Source organism: Buteo buteo, chromosome 27 (assembly GCF_964188355.1).
Source record: "Buteo buteo chromosome 27, bButBut1.hap1.1, whole genome shotgun sequence".
Lineage (NCBI taxonomy): Eukaryota > Metazoa > Chordata > Aves > Accipitriformes > Accipitridae > Buteo > Buteo buteo.
The window spans coordinates 2,337,366-2,357,126 of NC_134197.1; the positions used below are offsets into that span (position 1 = coordinate 2,337,366).

Consider the following 19,761-nt stretch of genomic DNA (forward strand, 5'->3'; position numbering starts at 1 on the left):
AGTCAATTTAAAGACCTTCTTACTGTGTCTTCACAACACAAAAGATGGGTGAAAAAGAAAAAAATCTCAATGAAGAGCAATCCTACATTCTAGATTTTAATTTTTCTCATAATATAGATATGAAACACTCTCAGAGAAAATCCCATACGGTGCCTTGCACTTCATGCACTCAGCCACCCGCCAGCCTCTGCTACCCACAGAAAAAGTGGTTTCAACATCTTTGAAAGCCAAACATATACCACTGTATTCTGAAGACAAGCCGGCTGTAATTTAGACCCCAAGTTCACAGAAGAGGAAGGAGCTTTACAAAGCTAAAATTTAAAAAAAAAAAAAAAATTGTTTAAGGACAATAGGACAGGGCTGTACGGGACAGCCGGCTATGCCGCTCCTCAATCCCACTGGACCCCAGCACCTGAACCACTCAAATCCGAGGGACCCGACACGATGCCTTCAGACCACAACTGAAATACTAAAGCACTTCGAGTTTTCCTGCTGTTACACACCAGGTCGCCCAGGCTGCTCCCTGCCTGCCTGCTCCAGCTTTCTTCTGCATTTGAAAGGATAAATTTCAAAAAAATTCCGGATTATATTTCAGCCTCAATAATAAATATGATGCCCAAAGGGTGTATTCACCAGAGGAAAGATGCTCGATGGGTGTGACACTACAGCAGCAATACACAGCAGTGACACAATCCTGCTGCTGGATGTGTAAAACTGCCTCTGAACTCCATGACATTGTTTTATGACATTTTTGTTCTTATATACCTCAGAGCGGACACAATATTTATTTCCCAAGACCAGCAAGGGCTCTAGCTTTTTGAAAATTCAGTACATTTTCTGCGGTCCTTTTATGCCTCAAGGTTCATGTTATGGCTATTGAAATTGTTTGCATACTTTTAAATATTTGCATAATTTATGAGCCCAAATCTTCAACCGCAGAGTGCCCTGGAGCAGGGCTTGCCACAGACTGCACTGGTGGCAGAGGCTGGATTTGGACTAGCCTTATCCAGACCCTCCGCTTCTCGCCCACCCTCCCGTCTCCCACCTGCGGGCTCTGCCGCATGGTTCAAGCTCTGCGCCACAGGAAGGACGACCTGGATCGTGCGCGCTGCACAGGGGCTGTTCGATTCCTTCCTTTAAGAAATGCCACACAGGGAAGACACGACACAGGTATTAGGCTTTTTGGAAACTTTTTTTTCTACAACCCTGACAGCAGCAAACTAAAGGGTTTAAAAAGAGCTGTACCTGATGTTCATACAAACCTCTCATTAAATGAACAGCCGGTAATTCAAATCTCTCCTGCTCCTTCCATGAAAAGAGAGAGAAATAACGGGCTAGAATACCTCTTCCTTAGCCAGAGAATGACAAGCTTATGCTCCTCAGATGACGCTGCTGTTCAAATAGCTTTATTCTGTACCTTGCGCATCGGTTCAAAGCCCCGTTCAGGTCCAAGCCTGCGCCAAGATGATGGCCCTTCCCCATCACCAGGAGAACTTTAGTTCTGGTCCAACATTGGCAGATGGTAGAACCAGGTTCCAGGTTCTCTGGAACAACCCCCCTTCAGGTGAACAAACCCAACCTGCCTGGTACCCTCCCACAGAGGCAGGGATGGGCTCCGAGACGGCCCCGGGACCCCCAGCCCCCAGGACATGTCCCACCCGCAGAAGAGGTGAACATCTACGTTCTGCCCCAACGGGTGCAGGTCGGTCCCGCGCAAAAGCTAAACTGGAGTCACCGCGAAACGCAACCGCGAAGCACCTCAACTCGACGGGCTGGAAAACGCTTCTCTGAAAGAGAAGTCACCGGTGTTGATTTTGGTTCCCCCCCCCCCGCCCCAGCTACCAGAAAGACCCTTTGAGAAGCCACCATGACTGCACCAGCATCCGATTGACTTTGAAGACAGCGCTGCAAGGAGTGGGTGAAACGGATTTTGAAAAGTACTTGGCATTAGCGGCTCCCTGCCTTTTACAGCCACCGAAGGAACAACAAGTCTTCCTGCCAAGGGCTATTACTAGACAAATGGAGAGAGATCAGAGGCACAAAGGAGGTTGCTAAGGAGTCAAGTGTGGGATCCCTGCAGAGAGGAGGAGGGCTGCAGCTGGGACGGCAAAGGTCAGAACATTGCAGACATCATTTTCCAAAAATTCCCATGAAGCCCCGGCGCAGGAGTCGGGAGCCTGGCCCCGCCGTGCTCGCCTATGAATAATGAGAAAGCCATAAAAGAAAGCTCCCTTTCTTCCCTCCTACCCACGCTAATGTAATAAAACAAATTAGAATAATTATTCTCAATTTCAGAGCCATAATGCCCAGGATCAGGGCACGCTTGTCACTGAAATGACAACTACATCCGTTTGATTCTTCTTCTTTTTTTTTATATTTACAGAGATCGCCTAAATTCCAACTTTTATTTCAGTACATCTAATGCTCTTTTACTACAGGCATCCAGATTCTGTTTGCTTCAAAGTCTTCATCATTTTTGCCAGAAAGTTCATCTCCCTTATTAGCTAATCACATCCCCACCCTTCCCAGTAACCTTTAAAATGCCACCCACGTTATGACACTTTTAACAGAATCCAAGCAAAAACAAAACAAGAAAAATGAAGAGTTTAACATAAACCACTAGTTTCTAAAATAACTTACTGCAGTTGCTTAAAAGAAACATTTTTTCTAATAGCAAGAATATAAAAAAATCATTTTAAAAGAGATTAAATATCTAATGATATACAAATAATCTGGAAATAATTGATCCCTTCTCTCTGAAAACACATCTCTGTGTGAAAGATGGACAATATTTACTAGGAAACAATGATGAGAATTTAGAGGAAGATTTATTGCTAATTATTATAAATCTTTTTGCGCTACTTCTTTCCCAAGACTACCACTTTAAATGATCTTTTTCTCCTGTAAAAGGGGAAACATATCTTTTGTGTAGACTTGAAACGCTAGAGGATTTAAATTATTTTCTAAGCCTCTGCCTGCCAAAAAACGCTCCGGGACTCCTCTGTTCTGCAGCGGCTTCTTCCAAGGATGTACTTGAACAACTCGGAGATGCAGAGCTCAGATTTGCAGGAGTTCAGTCTGTAGCTACATTCAGAAAGGGAAATCCCAAAAGTGGGAAAAAAAAAAAAAAAAAAAGAGAAATTTTGTTTACAGAAAGTAAACCAAGGGGAAGGACTGCCAAGTCACAAATCACCACTTGAAAAGATGCACTTGAGTTTCCCTGAATTCCCCCTGTGCCCCTCAGGACCTTCCGCATGACGTACCCTGCGTGAGGAGGAGCGGGGGGAGCGACTCCTGGGAAGGGCTCTCCAACACATGAAGATAAGGGAGAGAAGAAAACCCCATTCCCCACACGACCCTGTCCCCAGCTCCTGGCGTGCCACCAGGCTGGCGAGCAGGCAGAAGCCCCTGCAACAGTTTTAAGGGCATCGCACAAAGAAGATGTCAAGGATGCTGCACATGCAGCAGACAATTATAATATTATTATATAAAAAACCATATATGTTATAAATATTATTAGTATATTATTACATAACACACATATTAAAGGATCTAATTCTTGGGGCAAACCCGAGGCTTGGGCTTAAGCTGCCCAAGCTCACGTCTCCGGCCAGGGAGCGGAGCCTGCGGGGCACGGACCCATCTGCACACAGACCCCGTGGAGTCCTCCCAACCCCAACACCTGCATCAGCCAGTGATAGATTGGCAGCTTTAAATCTGAATTTCCTTGCTTTGGGCACTTTTAAATTAAAGTGGTAATGTGCTTTAAATCCTGTTTCCCTGCTTTTTCACTACACTCTTCAATCCTTTCCTCCAGAAACTAATCAAGATGTCTCAGACTCACTTACACTCTCTGCTCCAGCCACCTTCCCTGGTAACTTATTCCATATGTTTGTGATCCTTTGCAAGACACAGCCCCACCTTAATTCCCTCTTTACTTCCAGTTTCCCAAAGTGCTATTACACCCCCAGCGCTTGAATCCCCCCCCACCTCCTCATTGCATCTCCAGGAGTGATAATTACTTGCACAGAACATCACATCATCAAGCTGGCAAACCTGACCTACCCGGTCCTTTGACTAAGGCACACATCTCAGCAGTGCTGCCCTGCTCACGGGGCATTGCAAACTCATCCTGATGCGTACGGGCTCCCCCGTATATACCTGTTCCATAAAGCACTGCTGCTCGCAGAGCACCAGCATCTCCACCTGGTTATGGCAATAGGAAAAGGACCCAGAGAAGAGGCGCAGGAGAGGTCGGTGCAGAGGAGCTGTGCCGGTGACTTCCACGGTGCACGGTACTGCCTGCGAGCAGAGGGGCACCGACGGGTCCTGTCCATCACAGAGGGTCCACGACTCCTGTTGTTCCCTGGTTTTTGAAAGCGCATGTCAGTTCTCCATTTCTTTCAGGCCACACTAAAAGCGTTTTCCCTCCCTTGTTAGCCAGGTCTGAAAACATCTCGCGCCAGTGACACCGGCTCTGCTCCCCAAGCAAGAGCACCCGAGAGACCTGGACCAAAGCGAGCAAATCCCAGCACCAGCCTGCTCCTGTTCAATAGTGGGGAGCAGCCATGCTGGCCTGGGACAGCCGCTCCTGGACCTTAGCTCTGCTGCCATGAAACAGGGATGCAGCAGGCTTGCAAGAACAAGAGAGTGGGAATCTCGAGTCATTTAACCTTCTTGATCATCGATATTCCCACTGACACCTCCCTTGCTCAGAGCGTGCGTTGGGATGGGATCCATATTATCAGCACAGCAACCACCAGCCCTCAGCTGTGTGTAATACAGAGAACTGCCAGGCTCCATGTTTGTGTCCTACAAAGAGAAAGGCGGGAGGGAAGAGGCACAGGAGACGGCTTTAAATGGAGATGATGAAAAGCCACATAAATTGAAGCACACCATCACTGTTGAGCCCTTCCAGAGGGACCACCAACACCCGACAGCACCACGGCGGCCGTGTGCCATGTGCAAGCAGCAAACACTTGCATTTGCTCTGGTGCAAGAAAACTTAGTCTCAGCTCTTGCTTCTTGTTGGCCTCAAGTCCAACCTGACCTAAAGGCATTTCGTGTGCCTCATGTTTTACAGGAGGAACACCAGCCGTAAACGGATAATGACATTTCCATGCTGCTTTTAGCACCAGCCTTCCAAATGCCAGCTGCACAGTTGCAGCCGCACAGAGCTGCAGTAAAACAGCAGCAGCTCACGCTTCCAGGCAGGGTTCCCTCACACAACTTTCCCCGCTAACTTCATCTGCGGCATCAATCCAGGCTGTGCATGGCTGATATGCACTCATTAAAAACCTACACGCATACTTTGAATATCTCCAAACCTGAAATAACATGGAGCAAATAACACGTGCAAACGCTATAATGCACCCCCCTAAATACCACTCATGTCTCCTCCACTCAAAGCTGCCTGCTATTTAACGCTCTCCCCAGTTAAGCCAAAGATGTAATGACGCGAGGACAGATCTTGGCATGGAGCTGGGCAGGCCTGAACACGGCTGTGCATGATTTTGGCAGCACCAGGCTCGACAAACCTGCCCAAGCGGGAAGGGGCCCCGGCACCTTGCTGGGACTGGCACGGCATCCTTTGCCAGACAGGGCTCCCACATCCTTGTTCCTGCTCTGCCTTTGCTCATCCCCGTTTCTCCTCTGGCTCAGTTTGGGACCCGTTTCCCCATCCCAGTCCCTAAGTCACATTTTCTGTCCTCAGCAGCAGGGCGGTTTTTATAGGGGACTCGCTGCTTGCTTTGCTTTCTGACCTGGTAAGTCCTTGACCTGTCCCATCATCACCACCATACTTCACCAGCTCATGTTGGAAGAGGCAACACTACGCCAAGAGTTAGACCTGAACTCATTACGCACCTGTTTATCTCTGCTTTATTGACAGAAAGATGTGCTGATAGGAGGGAACAGCCGCACATTTAACTGTCTCTTCTCAAAAAAAACCCTCTGGTGTGAGACTGGAGGAGCTGTGTGTAACAAGCAGAGGCAACGCTTGGGAATAATTGGTGGGGAAATCATAAAAGTCATGTCTACGGTCAAAAGCATCAGCCTTTGCAAGTCAAGATTCAGCTTGATGCATGCCAAGATGCAGCCTGAGCTCCTCCGCAGCAGTGTGGCATCACACCACAAGCCAGACGGGGCTGTCAAAGCTCGTGCAACACAGTAAAACCCCATGGCAGAGAAATCAGGAGATGCCCCCGACACCCAGCACTGCTACCGCTTACCCACCCACGCTGGCTGCAGGGGGCTCAAGGATGAACCTTGTACAGGGTTCTTCCCAAAACCCAGTAAAATCACGTTCCCATACTCCTATCCCTTTCCATGTGTTTTTTCAGTTACTAAGTTTTATCAGCGTTACTATAGTTACACACACAGGTGTTGACGAAAATCAAATTCTCACATTTCTGAGCAAGTATGCACACAATGTTTCTTAGACACTCAACTAATGAAGAAACAGAAACTATATTTTATAGTTTACGTATGCAATCACTAACGACTTTCAGGATCTACTACGAATTTTCAGCAACATGGTGTTAGCAATTCATCAGCTCACAGCCACTCCCCAGCCTGCCCCCAAACGCATCTGGGACAGGTATTTGGACTCCCCCACCACAGGGTTTTGCCTGCAGCAGGTAATTACACGTAATATATGAACTCGACAAAGTTGTCATCTACTTTCAAGTCTTTTGCAAAAAAAGAATGGGACTAACATTTGCTTTATGGGGTATTAGCCACAAATTGTATTTTCTGATAAAGGAGAGCTAACGAGCAATGTTGCTGCCTATCAAAAAAAAAAAAAACAAAACACAAAAGCAAACCAGAAACTGCCCATCTCAGAGGTAAAGCCCATGGCCTCACCTAGTGCAGCATACGATCATAGCCCTGGTCATTAAACCAGAAACTCCCCCCAACAGCCTGGCCAGAGCACGAAGCCCAGACAGCACAAATGTGACTTGGCTTTGAAAAACTACAAATGCAGGGGAGATGCTGCTCCACCGAACCAGGGAAGCACGGCTACTCCTCCGATGAGTCTCATTACTGGGGATCAGGCGATTATAAAAATCTGCAGTTTGACTAAATGGCTGCCAGGAGCCAAGAGCCCCTCAGGACCCCCAGCCTGCAGCGAGGGGCTCAGAGAAGAGGCAGACCCAGACCAGGGAGCTGGGCCAGCAGCACGCAGACAGCCCCACCGTCCTCAAACCCATCAAATGCACCGAGTCCAACAACAGCTCTACAGGGAACAGAGCAGCTGGAAAACAAACTCTGTCTGCTGAAAAATATATATATATACTTGAGAGAGGGCCGAAGCTTTGAGAGTGCAGCATCGTGCCTTCGATGCCTCCCCAGGTAGTTGCAGATGTCAAAACACCTAATTACCACCCAGCAACGCTGCCGAGCAAAGTACCTTACTGACAGCACGGGCTGCTCCTTTCGGCAAGTCACAGTGGTTGGGTTGACGTCCTTGGTTAACGCCTGACGGGCTGAGCGTACACCTTGGCTTACCCACCTCTTGATTCTTGTGGAAACACAAAACAATGCTTTGCATCTTCCAAGCTTCAAGAAATCAGAGTGACAGAGAGTCGCAAGCAAACCGACAAAGACATCAAGTCACCGAGCACTTCTGAGGCAAATCAGCCCCGTAAATGTCTGTTTGCATCACTTATTTCCTAACAAGCTGCTCACTCACACAAAGGGACTGCTATTCTGTTGCCTCTGCATGTTCCTAAGAAGCATCCGTCTTTACATCCTGCACTAATGGATTATTAGGAACATCAAACATATAGATTGAATCACGTAATTATGCCTTTTAAAAAGTCAGCAATATTTGAGATCAGCCCAGCACTTGCTGCCAATCAAACCCCAGAAGCAGAGCCTGCCTGTGCTCCTCACCTCCTGCAAGTACGCAGCCGGGATTATTTTACTTCTCCTATGCTGTATCCCCACTAAGCAAGCCCAGCCAGCCCCCAGGGAAGGCATGCACAATAAAGCAAGATCTGGACATGATTTTTGGGGGGAGGATTAGTCAGGAAACAGCAAGGCTCCCGTACACCAGTCTGGAGCCGGACAACAGTGCTCGCATGCTTCAGCAGCAAACACCTGGTTAAGACTGAGAGAGGAGGAACGAGGACCATGCTGGGATGTGTCAGGAACAATATTCACCTCCTAAGCAGGACAGAGATTAACAGGGAGACACAAAAGAAAAGGCAGCAGCAAAGCAGGGGAGCAGGCGCAGCGTGGCCGTGACCTTCATGTGCTGCTCAGACATCTTCCACCAGCTCTGTGGACTTCTATGGTTTACGTGGTGGAAAGTATAAAGACATATCACTGCTCCAATGCTCCTTAACTAGGAGGTTGTAAACAAGCGCATGGGGTGATAGGATATGGGAAGCTTTTGAGATGATGATTAATGTGCTCTGGGGAGACCGATAGCAACATCATGCCAATTCTGGTTAGGAAATAATGTCCTTTAGGTCCAGCCTCCCTTCTTTACAGTCAGGTTTATTTTGTAGCCAGCAGCTTACTGGGCTTGATCTTCTGTTCCTTCACAGGCTGATACAAGAGGAGCTGCAACGGGCATGGGCGCATCAGCATTCCTTTTGGTAGGAATTCCTAGTGCTTCAATGCAAAGTCTCTGGTTGCTAGAGCTCCACATGGAAAAAGTTCCCAAATATGATACGCTGAATGGAAAAAAAAGGAGCTGACAAGTGAAATCGACCCCCATGTACTGTTCATGATACAGGAAGCTGCTGCAGAAAGCAGAAGAGCTATGGGATAAGAACCTGAAGTCTTCACTAGGAGCCATCACATTGCAAAAGAGAGACAAGTTTGCCCATCTCGGGTGCGTTTCAAACCCGCACATGGCACTGCTCACCTAACATCCAGCACAAGGTGAGAAAAACCAAGCTGACCCAAGGGAATGCTGTTTGCCTGGAGGATGGCGTTTTCCAAGGAAAGCCTCACCCCAACCAGCTAGAAGGGTCCCCAGAGAACCACGCGGGACAGTTGAACTTTCTGTGCAAGATATCATCATTGCCAATCCTACCCCTAGGACAAACTTCCTTCAGTCCACATTTGTGCACATGCTTCAGCTCCTGCCCAGATGAGGGAAGAAATCAAAGATGGCCTGTGAGCAGGTGCATCTGCGCTCCAGGAGGATACTTCGGTTTCACGCATTAAACTCGCTTCCCGGTGCCTGCAAGCATCATTACCCCGGCCGAGAAGGAAACGTACATGTGTCTGGGCCCCAAAACATTAAAGATACCATCAATCACCGATTTCCACTTGCTTGTATAGATCCCCATTTAATGACCTTTCCATGTTTTCCTCTCCCATGCCTGTTACTTATATATCAGTAACCCAGACAGACGAAGGACTCAAGGGGCGGCATCTCTTCTGCAGAGGGCTCTCCCTAAAATAACAGGAGAGTCATTACTCTCCAGATAAAACCAAGAAGCAGCAGAGATAACAGTAACAAAGATGTCTGGTGAGCACGGTTTTCCTTTATATCCAATCTGTCCCATAATTCAGAATATATATTATTTATAAGCAGGAACAGAGCAAAGCTCAGTCAGACTCCTATTTTAAAAGGAAAGCAGGATGCAAACTTGATAATCGTAATATAACTTGTTAAGAAAATTAGCTGTGTTTCCCTACATGTGGTGTCATGGACTGTCGATTCTTTCTATAATCAGCATCACAACTGAGAAGCAACATTTCAGAAGCTGAGAAGCATCAAGACCACAGGAGTCAGCCTCCATCCATTGAGGACAAAGGGGCTATACTGACATTTGGTGAAAATATCATAGGTGATAAATGGCCCAAATAATACATTCACAATGAGGTTCCTGGAAAAAAAAACAAACAAGCAAAAAAACCCACTCCAAAAAACCCAGAACCTCCCACCCACAACCATGTTCCCCTCCAAGCACTGCAGTCAAAACGAAGTCTAACTTGCATTTAAGGTAACCTGCATCTTGGACTTCACCAGGTCAGAGGATTAACAGGTCACCTCATGGGATCTAATCTGGCAAGACAGGGAACACTCTCAGCTCCTCTCGAATCACTGCACAGGGGTCCTGCAGAGGCTGGGACCCCTCGGGTCACCCACACGGGTCCCCGTGACTGTTGTTAAAGGCCAGCCAGCGCCGTGTTACTGCACTCACTAATCTTTAACAACTTAGACCTTTGCTGCCCTCAAAAAATATAATGAAGAAACCACACAGGCCAGCTACTAAAGTGCTTATCATTCTGTGCTTAAAGGAGAGGACAGGAAATTTAATTTGTAATAAAACGTGGATGGATATTCCTGGCAGGTTAGCAGCCTTCAACTGGGTTCCCTAAACAGTTGCTTAAAATACTTGAAAACTAGTGTGAAAACCATGCCTCAATAGTGGCTGGTGTGTTAAGTTTTAAGCACTGCATTAAATTTGCAGAAATCCTTCCTCAGGCAGAGAGCAGCTGCCCTTGGGACTGTGACCTCCCGCAGCCATCCCGCGTCTCGGGGACACGTGGCTCCAGCCAGCTCAAGGGTAGATGTGACGGGGACCCTCTCCAGCCAACTTTGAAAGGTCTCGGTTTTAAGCAAGTCAACATGACGTCCAAATGAGAAACGGGAAAGCATCAAGAACAACAGACACTTTCTCACAAAAATTTAAAACCAAAACCACCCTTACTTTCTCATCCAAAAAACAGAACCATTCTCACTAGACCAGTAACATGCCCTTAATACCTGTTGGATCAACTGCACGGAGACCCACATCTCATCATCTCTGATGTTCACGTGGACTGCAAATTACCGTCCCCAAGGAGCTCTGCATGGAGCCAGCAGCAAGTCAACCGGCCGCCTCGTGCAGAAGTGTCACTGAGCAGTAAGTACCGTCGCAGACCCGTCCCTGATGCCATGAAGACAGTGCCTCTGTGCCCCAGGAGCCTGCAGTGGTGCCAGCCCTGAAGCATCCCGACTGCTTCTCCAGGCTACGGACTCTTGATGCTGCAGCAGAGCCCACGCACAGATTTACAAACTGTCTGTTGGTTTAAGGCAGGCCATTTTCAAGGATTATCTTCCCTTATTCTGCCCCAAAACCATACACTGCACTTCACTTGGCTACCACACTTGCCTTCTGACATTGTTTTCCCATAAACAGCACCAAGCTCCGCAGATGCTCCCACTTGGATTCCTTTCCTATCAGCAGTTTTGTTAAGACCCATTCCAGCTTTTTTTCTAATAGCAACTTCCCATCTGTCCCAGGAAAAGACTCCAGGAAACAGACTGCAAGAGTCTAAGTAATTCTGCACTTACCTACCTAATCACAACAGCTTGTTTGCCGTGAGTGTCCTGACACTGTGTGTTCAGCCCAGCACAGAGATCTTCCCATTAGCTCCATCTCCCGCTCTCATCCCGGGGACTGTCAAACAAGACCCCCTCGCTACAAGTTAGGCTTCCTAAAAGACTGGATTTCTATCATTTAAAGTAAAGTTGCAATTACAGATGCATCCAGTAGCCTCCATCCCAGTGTATGGCAGGAGCAGTGTGGCAGGATGCTAGAAACCGTACCATTCACCTAACTCCAGCCAAAAGCCTTATTGCATTTTAAAAGCATTACAAAGATGACTTGTTCCATAAACCCTCACTGAATATTTTCAACCAGCAGTTGCATTAAAATCTATGGGATTATCTACACATGCAGATATTGTATATCTGCATAGAAAGCTGTGCTGGAGTGGACCTTCAGGAGTCATTTTATCCATCTGCATTGCCCCACAGCAGGACCAGATTTATTTAATTAATAATGAGCAAGAATTGCAGGAATTAATAATGAACAAGAATTGCAGCTTTAGGAAGCTGAGCAAAATCTGGCAATGCTACACAATAGCTATGGCAAAGAAATGAATGCAACATCAAAGAGTGGGTTTTGAAATACCAGTTCCACAACGCACACGAAAAAGCAAAACTTTCTGCTCTTTCAAGCTGAATTTGCTGAATTGTCATGGGCTGGGAAGCTGTCCTTCGAGGCAACAAGCATACAGCATGCATTTTCCAAGAATATCTACTGCAATAACATGTTTGCCACTAACAAAGTTGTCTTGAAAACAGGTAACACTAAGGTTAACACAAAAAAAGTTTGTCTTTATTGTATTTTTAAGAGCAGAAGGATAATTAAAGGTTATTGGGGTCAACTACGGATTCAAGCACTTTAACAGCTGAGGTGAGAAAAGGATTTTAGAGGAAATGGATGCAGGAATGTCCCTCCCGCCTGCAATCTCTTCCTACAGTGATGATCCTTAGCTTAAAGTTTTGGGATATTTTGAAATGTCCAAAATGCGGATCCAGATGACAGGGTAACACCCCTGCCACGCCTTTATTTTAACAAGGATGTGTCAGTTCCTGATGGATTCTTTTACAAGCTACTTGGGAATTTCCACTGGCACCGGGACAGTAATGCAGCAATTGTTCTCTCTAAAACCATGGAGTAGAGAATGACATTTCAGTAAAGCACACACAAAGAAAAAATAACTCAGGGTAAAGCTCCTGGTTCCTGGGAATTACCCACTGGATTCCCATCTTATCGTTAAGCCACAATGCCCAAGTCTCAAACTTCACTTTTATTCCTTTTCAAGAGCCAATCACAAGAGCAGCACCAACATATCAACACAGATATTCTTACTCCTATGTTTGCTCTCTTTAAAATAAACACTAATAGTAAGTTGAACGATTCTGTGAACCAGAGCATGAAGCATTTCCTGCTACATGCTTCTTCCTTGCAACCAGAAAAATTCCTACACCAGAGGACTCCAATGTGTTGGACCAGGGGGAAGTTTTCTGCTAGGATGAGACACTCCTTTTGCTGTCACCTCAAAACGCACAAAAACGTGAAGTCCCACTTACCGCTCCAAGCATGATCCTGAAAATCAGCCAGCGGAAGCCCCAGATGACAATGCTGGAAGGAGGAGTATGCCGGGGCAGGCGGGAGAGGGTCCAGAGCGGGCAGAGGAATATCCCCAGGAACCCCGTTTCCAGGAGCTGTGATTCCCATCCTGTAGTGCCAACATGTGAGAAATGAGAAAGAAAATAGTTATTGTACAAGTCCTATAAGTTATCCTTTCTCAAATTTTGAACACCCAAGAAGAAAAAGAAACCTGTAATGCTTTTTAAGTTTAACTTGCGGGAACTTAGGTACCAACTCTGTCCTAATACACACATCACACACACTGGGAATTCAGATGCTTTAAGCTACAGCGTGAATGACGAGCATCTACATTTGGTGCATTGGGTTGTGTTGTTCTTCTCCAAGCGCACACACTGAGACTTTTGTTGTTTACATGGTTATTTTACTCAGCGTGAAGCAAGAGAAAAAATAAGAACTTCTATGAAGCAAAGGAAAATGTGATTTAAGTGCCCTGGGAATTGGCAAGGTGACTCAGGCACACAACTGATCAGTGCCGCTACTGATTCCTGCGGACCATGGACTGACCGAGCGATTGGCACCAGTCCCACTGACTTTACTGGATTCGTGCCAAAATGGGGCAGTCTTCATCTTCAAAAGACAATGATTAAAATCACATTAAGTCTTATTCATCATCAACATTAACGTGCAACCAGAAGCTTTGAATTTTTAATCGTAAAGAAAAATCATAATGAAAAAAGTCCAAATCATCCATCAAGCCAGTTTTACACATTGCTGGCTTTGGCAAAATCATGCTAGGCTGAATACCAGTAGAGCTGAGATCAGAGCACAGCCTTGTAACCACACAGGGAACCTGTTACCTGCAATATCGGACGCTTTGGAGAAAGCAGACGATAACCTACTTCATGCAAATCTACATTTTGCATTTTCTTTTTCCAGCACAGCACAGAGTATAAATATTGAAATGATTATTCTGGAAGAGCCAGAACACAGCAGTTGTGTTTTGACAGGTGAAGTCCAACCTCCATTACTTCTTTAAGTAACAATGTACTGATGCCAAAATAAAATTACTCCAACTTTGTCCTACCTCCAATTACACACTTTTATTTTCAAGTATTTCTGTGTGATACAATTGCACTCTGAAGTAATTTAAAAAAAAAAAAAAAAAGTAACAAAAACCCCAAGACACTAAATGGCACACTAGCAGGGACAATTCTTGAAAACTCAGCAACCTTGTTGGAGCCATTTAAGATGCTGGTTTTCCCATCTACGTATCTACTTAAATTAAACCACACAGTGCCCATGGGTCACTTGTAGCCATGTTCCTTCCCAGGAGTCCCCCAGGCACTTTACTAGTTCTTAAATGGCAGTGACAAAAGTTTGGTCCAGAACACCTACCTTCACCCACCCCAAACAGGCAGGGAAATGCCTACCAAAGGCATTAATTCCTTCCAGCTCCAGCTTGAGACACCTGGTTGCAAACCAGGTTGAGATTTTTCAAACTTGTGATTTGATGTTGTCACACAAGCAAAACTATGATAAATTTGCTTTAAGATATTTTAAGTAGCAGTCATGCAATCTCCTTCTCTTGTCTTAATATGCACAAGGTCCCTTAAATCAAAATGCAGTTTTTTCCCTCAAAAAGATTATTATATGTCAAACAGCTATTAAAGAATCCCCATTCTCCCTCCATACATCCTGTGGTTTCTAGAACAGACACCCCAACTGCCAAAATTAGCGCTTCTGAGAGAAGCGAAGTATATTGTTATAAAAGCAGCTGCACCAGGAAAGCAATGGCTAATACAAAATGTGAAAGGTTAATTGTTACTAAACCCAGCCACAAATAGCAGTTATGGGTCTAACTGGCACCAAAATGGTAGTATATCTCCCTCATTTCTGCCTGCACAAGAATCCCACTGTTATCAGCGTTTTCATATGTTAATCACTGTGTTCCCCTGCAGACGTATAGGATGCACGCTGGATGGCTGAGCAGGAAGGCGTACGCCTCTACATCTCCAAACGGCCTTTAGATCCCTACGTATGCATTTCCCTTCGAGAGCAGCGTTGCCTCTCACCAAGCAGCATGCAGCGACCTTTTTTCTTTAATTTTATTTTTAAACCAAACTCCTAGGGAGGCGTTTGCGTGCACAGAGGGAAGGGGCACGAAAGGATCGCGCGATCCTGTGTGACACATTTCTTGTGCGTTAAATGGATTATACGAGCACGCATCCAGCACACGGGGACGCGTGCATGAGCGCGCGTGTGTCCGAAGCGATGCCGAAGCCTTCCCGGTATGCGCTGGCCTCCGAGGATCATGAGTTCAGCCTGCACCTGTGCTTCTTGTTCCAAAGCGACAAGTTTGAATCCTGGCACCACCACCACCCGGCTGCGAGTCCAAGAGCATAATCCGATGCGAACCGTGCCAGCAAGGGGGACAGCTCAGCGCCGCGGCGGGAGGGGAGGACCGGAGTAAACAGTACTGCCAGCTGTTGGGAGAAACCTCTTAAATTACCCGCTGCTGACAACGGGGGCTGGCAGCGGGTGCAGCTAAGCCGGCACCAAACAGGGTTTAACTGCAAGTGCAGCCAAGGACAAACTACGGTCACAGCACCGTTTCAGAAGTCTCCGTCTAAACCTTCTCGGCACGCTGCTAAATCCTGTCCAGCTCCGTCTGCTCTGCACCCGTCGACGGCAACGGGCAAATTTGCTGCGCTGTACTTCGCTCTGCTACTGACCTTCATAGCAGATCGCAGCAAGTTCCTGCTAAAAACCAAGTTTAAGATGCAGATATGCACAGAGAGCCTCTGATTTATTAACAACCCTCTTCCTGATGGACTGAGTCTCCACAGCTGGTAATGTGGTCATGCAGATCAATTTTCCGTACTAGCACGCATCACCCAAACAGTCACATACCCTGCCTTTAGCCGCAGAAGCTCCTTCTCCAGCCTCCATCCACCTTCCTTCCAGCCCAGGCAGCTCCTCGCCCTGGACCCTTCCCTGCGGCAGCCCTCCCGCTCCCGACCCACTGCCAAAGCTGTCACTGCTTCTCCCTTCCCCATTTAGCATGGATCTCATCCTGACTAACTTGTTAGTCCTCTTACAGGCTTCATCATGTGCCAACAATTAAGCCTTGATGCTTGATCCTACCCATAAGCAATGCAAGCGCTTGTGATGGTAGGATTATCCGATACGTGTGTCATGTTTTCTACTAAAAATTACAGCTAAATCAGGAAGACTTTAAAGGACATGAACACGTTGCTGATCATCACAACTGTATCTACAGTACAGCGTAAAAGGGGGGAGCTCTGCTCCGTATCGTATTCGCTTTATTGTAAGTTGATATTAGAAAGCAAGATTACAAGATCCATCAACAGAAACCTTGCACTTAACTGCTGACTTGCAAACAGTTGTTCGTGTCTACGCCTTAAAAGCCTCAGACTCAAAATCCCTTGCAATCTTAGACAGGCTCGAGGCTGTAACCATGTGTCTGCTGAACACTGCTGAAGTTTGAGCTTTGCCACCTTTTAACAGCACTTCTGAGGCTCACAAAGCCCAAACTCACTGTGACACCTACAAGGAGTCAACCAAGTCATCACACCTTGGCAGGGAAAACCTTAGGAACAACTGGTACTTAGCTGACCCGTTCAGCTAAGCAGTAACGGTATTTTTCTCCCTACCACCATCCTCCTTTTCCTGCTATCAAGTGGGCAGTGCTGATGGGATGTATTTGCTGATGCAGCAGGGCCAGGCAAAAAAGCCCGACACAAACGCATCCTCCATCTCCACCACACATACTAGGAACCACGTACCGAACCCTCCTCCAAGCTGCAGAAATTCCCACCCTCGACATTTTTTAGGACAGCTCTAGCACAGCAAAAGCACGGACACAAAGGAAGTCATCTCTGTGACCTGGGGGACCTAGAGGGAGAATTAAATGATCCCCCATTTTGGGGCTGCGGGAGGGGAGGGCAAGTGCTGGGCATCGGGAGCTTTAGGAACATCTACCTGTGTGGCAGCCACGGAGCATCGCACAAACGGAGAAACTAGCGGCAACGTGGGAATCAAAGCACAGGTAACACAGCAAAGATCTCTTGCCTGTAGCAATGCCAGTTTATCATGTTCAGTGACATTTCCCAATCCTAGCATTTTTGGAGTGAAACCCATTTTATAAATGGCAGCAAACCCCACGATATTTAGAGGCACCGGGGCTATCTCAGAAAGGCAGCTCCCATCCTCAAAGCGCCAACCAACACATCCTTATTGCCCGGGCTAAATGTCGGGGCTCACCTCCGCCCCGGTCCCTCCGGCCCTGGCGCACACTGATACTGCTGGGAACGAAAGGGTCACGTTGTTGACCCACCTGCTCCTGTTTTCTTCAGTTGGATCTAGTCAAATTTCAGCAGCTGCAGAGCAGCACAAAGCGCCCCATTGTTATCTCCCGCGCAGCCGGAGAGGGAGCCACGGGGTGGTGGTTTTTTTTTTTTGTTGTTGTTTTTAAAAAAAAAAAAAAAATTGAAATAAAATAAACTGCCAATGGTGGCTGCACTTGCCCCACACGCGTTTCAAATGTTTGTTACATGCTCCAAACTTGATGCGGCAAAATCCATAGTTTGGCATTTTCTAGAGGTCTCTGCTGGGGCAGGGGAGGAGGAGAAGCGGGGAGGATGTGCCGCGGGGCAGGAGAGACAGGGAACGGGAGGAAGCAAAAACAAAACCAAAAAGAGCTTTCGCATATCCCTTTTAGGGTTTTCAAATGTTTTTCTTCTTTAAAATCATATAAACCCTCCAATAGTTTAACTTTTCAGCTAGGAAATTCAGCTCAACTTCAAATGATCTCTAGAGTCAAAAACCATTTGCTGCTTGAAAGAGGAACTGCGAAAGCCGGCACCATGTGGTCTCACCGCGTCCTTCGGCAGAGACCGTACATGTTGGCAGGAACATCTGCCTACATGCGCTGTAGAAAACATTACTGATGCTTAACATGTAAAAAAAAAAAAAAAAAAAAAAAAGGAGTAATTTTGGTATGAACGGTCTCCAGAAAAGTCTAAAGCAGCCCCATTATCGCTCCCTACAGAGAGTATTATTCCTAATGGAATATAGATTATATAGCATTATATCATTAAGGTTTCCAATTTTCATCTTTATTATTTACCATCAAATACCTGATGAAAAAAACAGCCAAGTTATCGCACCTTGTCCGTGGCTAGAGAGGAAAGCCAGTGCAACCTCCTCCCACCCAGCCCTGCACGCTGCACCTTGAGCCTTCCCGCATCCCAAACCAGTCTTCTGTTCGCATGGACAGTCGTGGAGAAAGCAATGAGACAGAGAAGGGCAGAAAGCCTTCAGAACTAAATACAAAACAGTCAGGTCCAAAGATAATGAAGTTTCTTATTTTCAATTAATCTAACTTTCTGAGAAAAAAAAATCATCTGGTCGAAATCAAAACCCATACCTAGCTATGGTAGAAATAGCTCAGAGAATTTATTTTTATTAATACCCCTTCCTAAAATACGGGATAAGTTGAAACAGCAAACCATCTCTCTTTGTATATACATATCCAGACATAAAATTTATAGAGAGCACGTTTGCATGGCACAGACAAATGCTTCTACAACGTACACGCGTTTTATAGCTTGCTCTCTGCAACCAGCACACAGCGGAGCTGGGGAGCGGACAGTGCAGCTGTCTCCCTATGAATATTGTGTGTCAGGCTCCCCGGCAGCCAAAGCAAGGGAGATACCCAATACGGACTGACTTATACTGGAATTAGATTAACTGCTCCTGAGCCTCTCCTCCCTACCTCCCTGAAATTTAGTATGATATCATTTCAGCTATAGCGTTAAAACACCTGTTGAAAATAGTATGGGTTACGCTGATGACTACAGGATATTCTGACCAAGGACTTTAGTCTGCAGATACTCATCACAACTACCACGTGTGGTTCAACCGACGCAAATGGACCCGCATCCGGCAGCGAGCGATACGCTGAGTAATTAGGTGTTTACCTGCCAGTGTGCTCCCATGGGCACTGGGCTGCTCTTTGCTTCTGCACCCACCGCTCATCCCTATCACCTTCCCCGTCAGGGTCTCTTCCTTCACACTGCCATCTGTAGCCATCTCCCACTTGCAGAAACGCAGATCAAATTAGAAAATGCTCAGAACTGTACTGATATATCAGTACTTTTTTCAATAACAACATACTGCCTTAAAGGAGAACAGTCAGGTCAAACCTAGCCCTTTTTTCCAGCTATGAAAGATAAATCTCAAAAAAAATCCCCCAAAACCAAACAAAGAAAAACCTCAACCCACCCATGAGAAATAGATGTTTCTGCTTTTTCCTCACTTTTTTTATTTTTTTTAAAAAACAAAATACTCTGTAAATCTTTCCAACTTTCATCATTCATAGCAACAACTTCCCCAAAGGAAACCAAAGCTCCTAACTACCCTAAAAAGAGCTACATTGTCTTGAAGTGTCTTGCTAACATGTCCTCTAGTAAGTTAAAATACTGCGCCCGCCAGCTAACTACAAATAACTTTTTTATCTCCAGCGTGAAATACTGGCCACACTAAAACCCATGGCAAAATTATCACCAGTTTCAACTGGGTTTGGCTTTCACGCAAGAGTTTCATATGTCTCAGCTACCACCTGTTGAAACATGCTGGTTTTTCCTCTCTGTTGAAGACGAGCGCCAGGGAAGCGGGCTCACCGGCCAGCCCTGAGGCAGGGGAAGAGCATCACGGTGCTGAAGATGACACGAAAAACCCAAGTGAGCAGGATCCGTCCACCGCTGTGCCATTTCAGGCTTAAGGAGAGCAACAACTAGATGCAAACGGCTTACAAACTACAGAA

At 46.4% G+C, this 19,761-nt stretch overlaps 1 protein-coding gene across 2 annotated transcripts in view; it reads right to left on the reverse strand.

The window, feature by feature from the left end:
- Nucleotides 1–19,761, reverse strand: part of LMF1 (lipase maturation factor 1) — a 204,128-nt gene that overhangs the window by 131,035 nt on the left and 53,332 nt on the right. For both annotated transcript variants that reach the window (XM_075058539.1, XM_075058540.1), the window contains one exon: nucleotides 12,893–13,041. In XM_075058539.1, coding sequence (XP_074914640.1) covers nucleotides 12,893–13,041 — 149 coding nt within the window. The remainder of the gene's footprint in view (nucleotides 1–12,892; nucleotides 13,042–19,761) is intronic.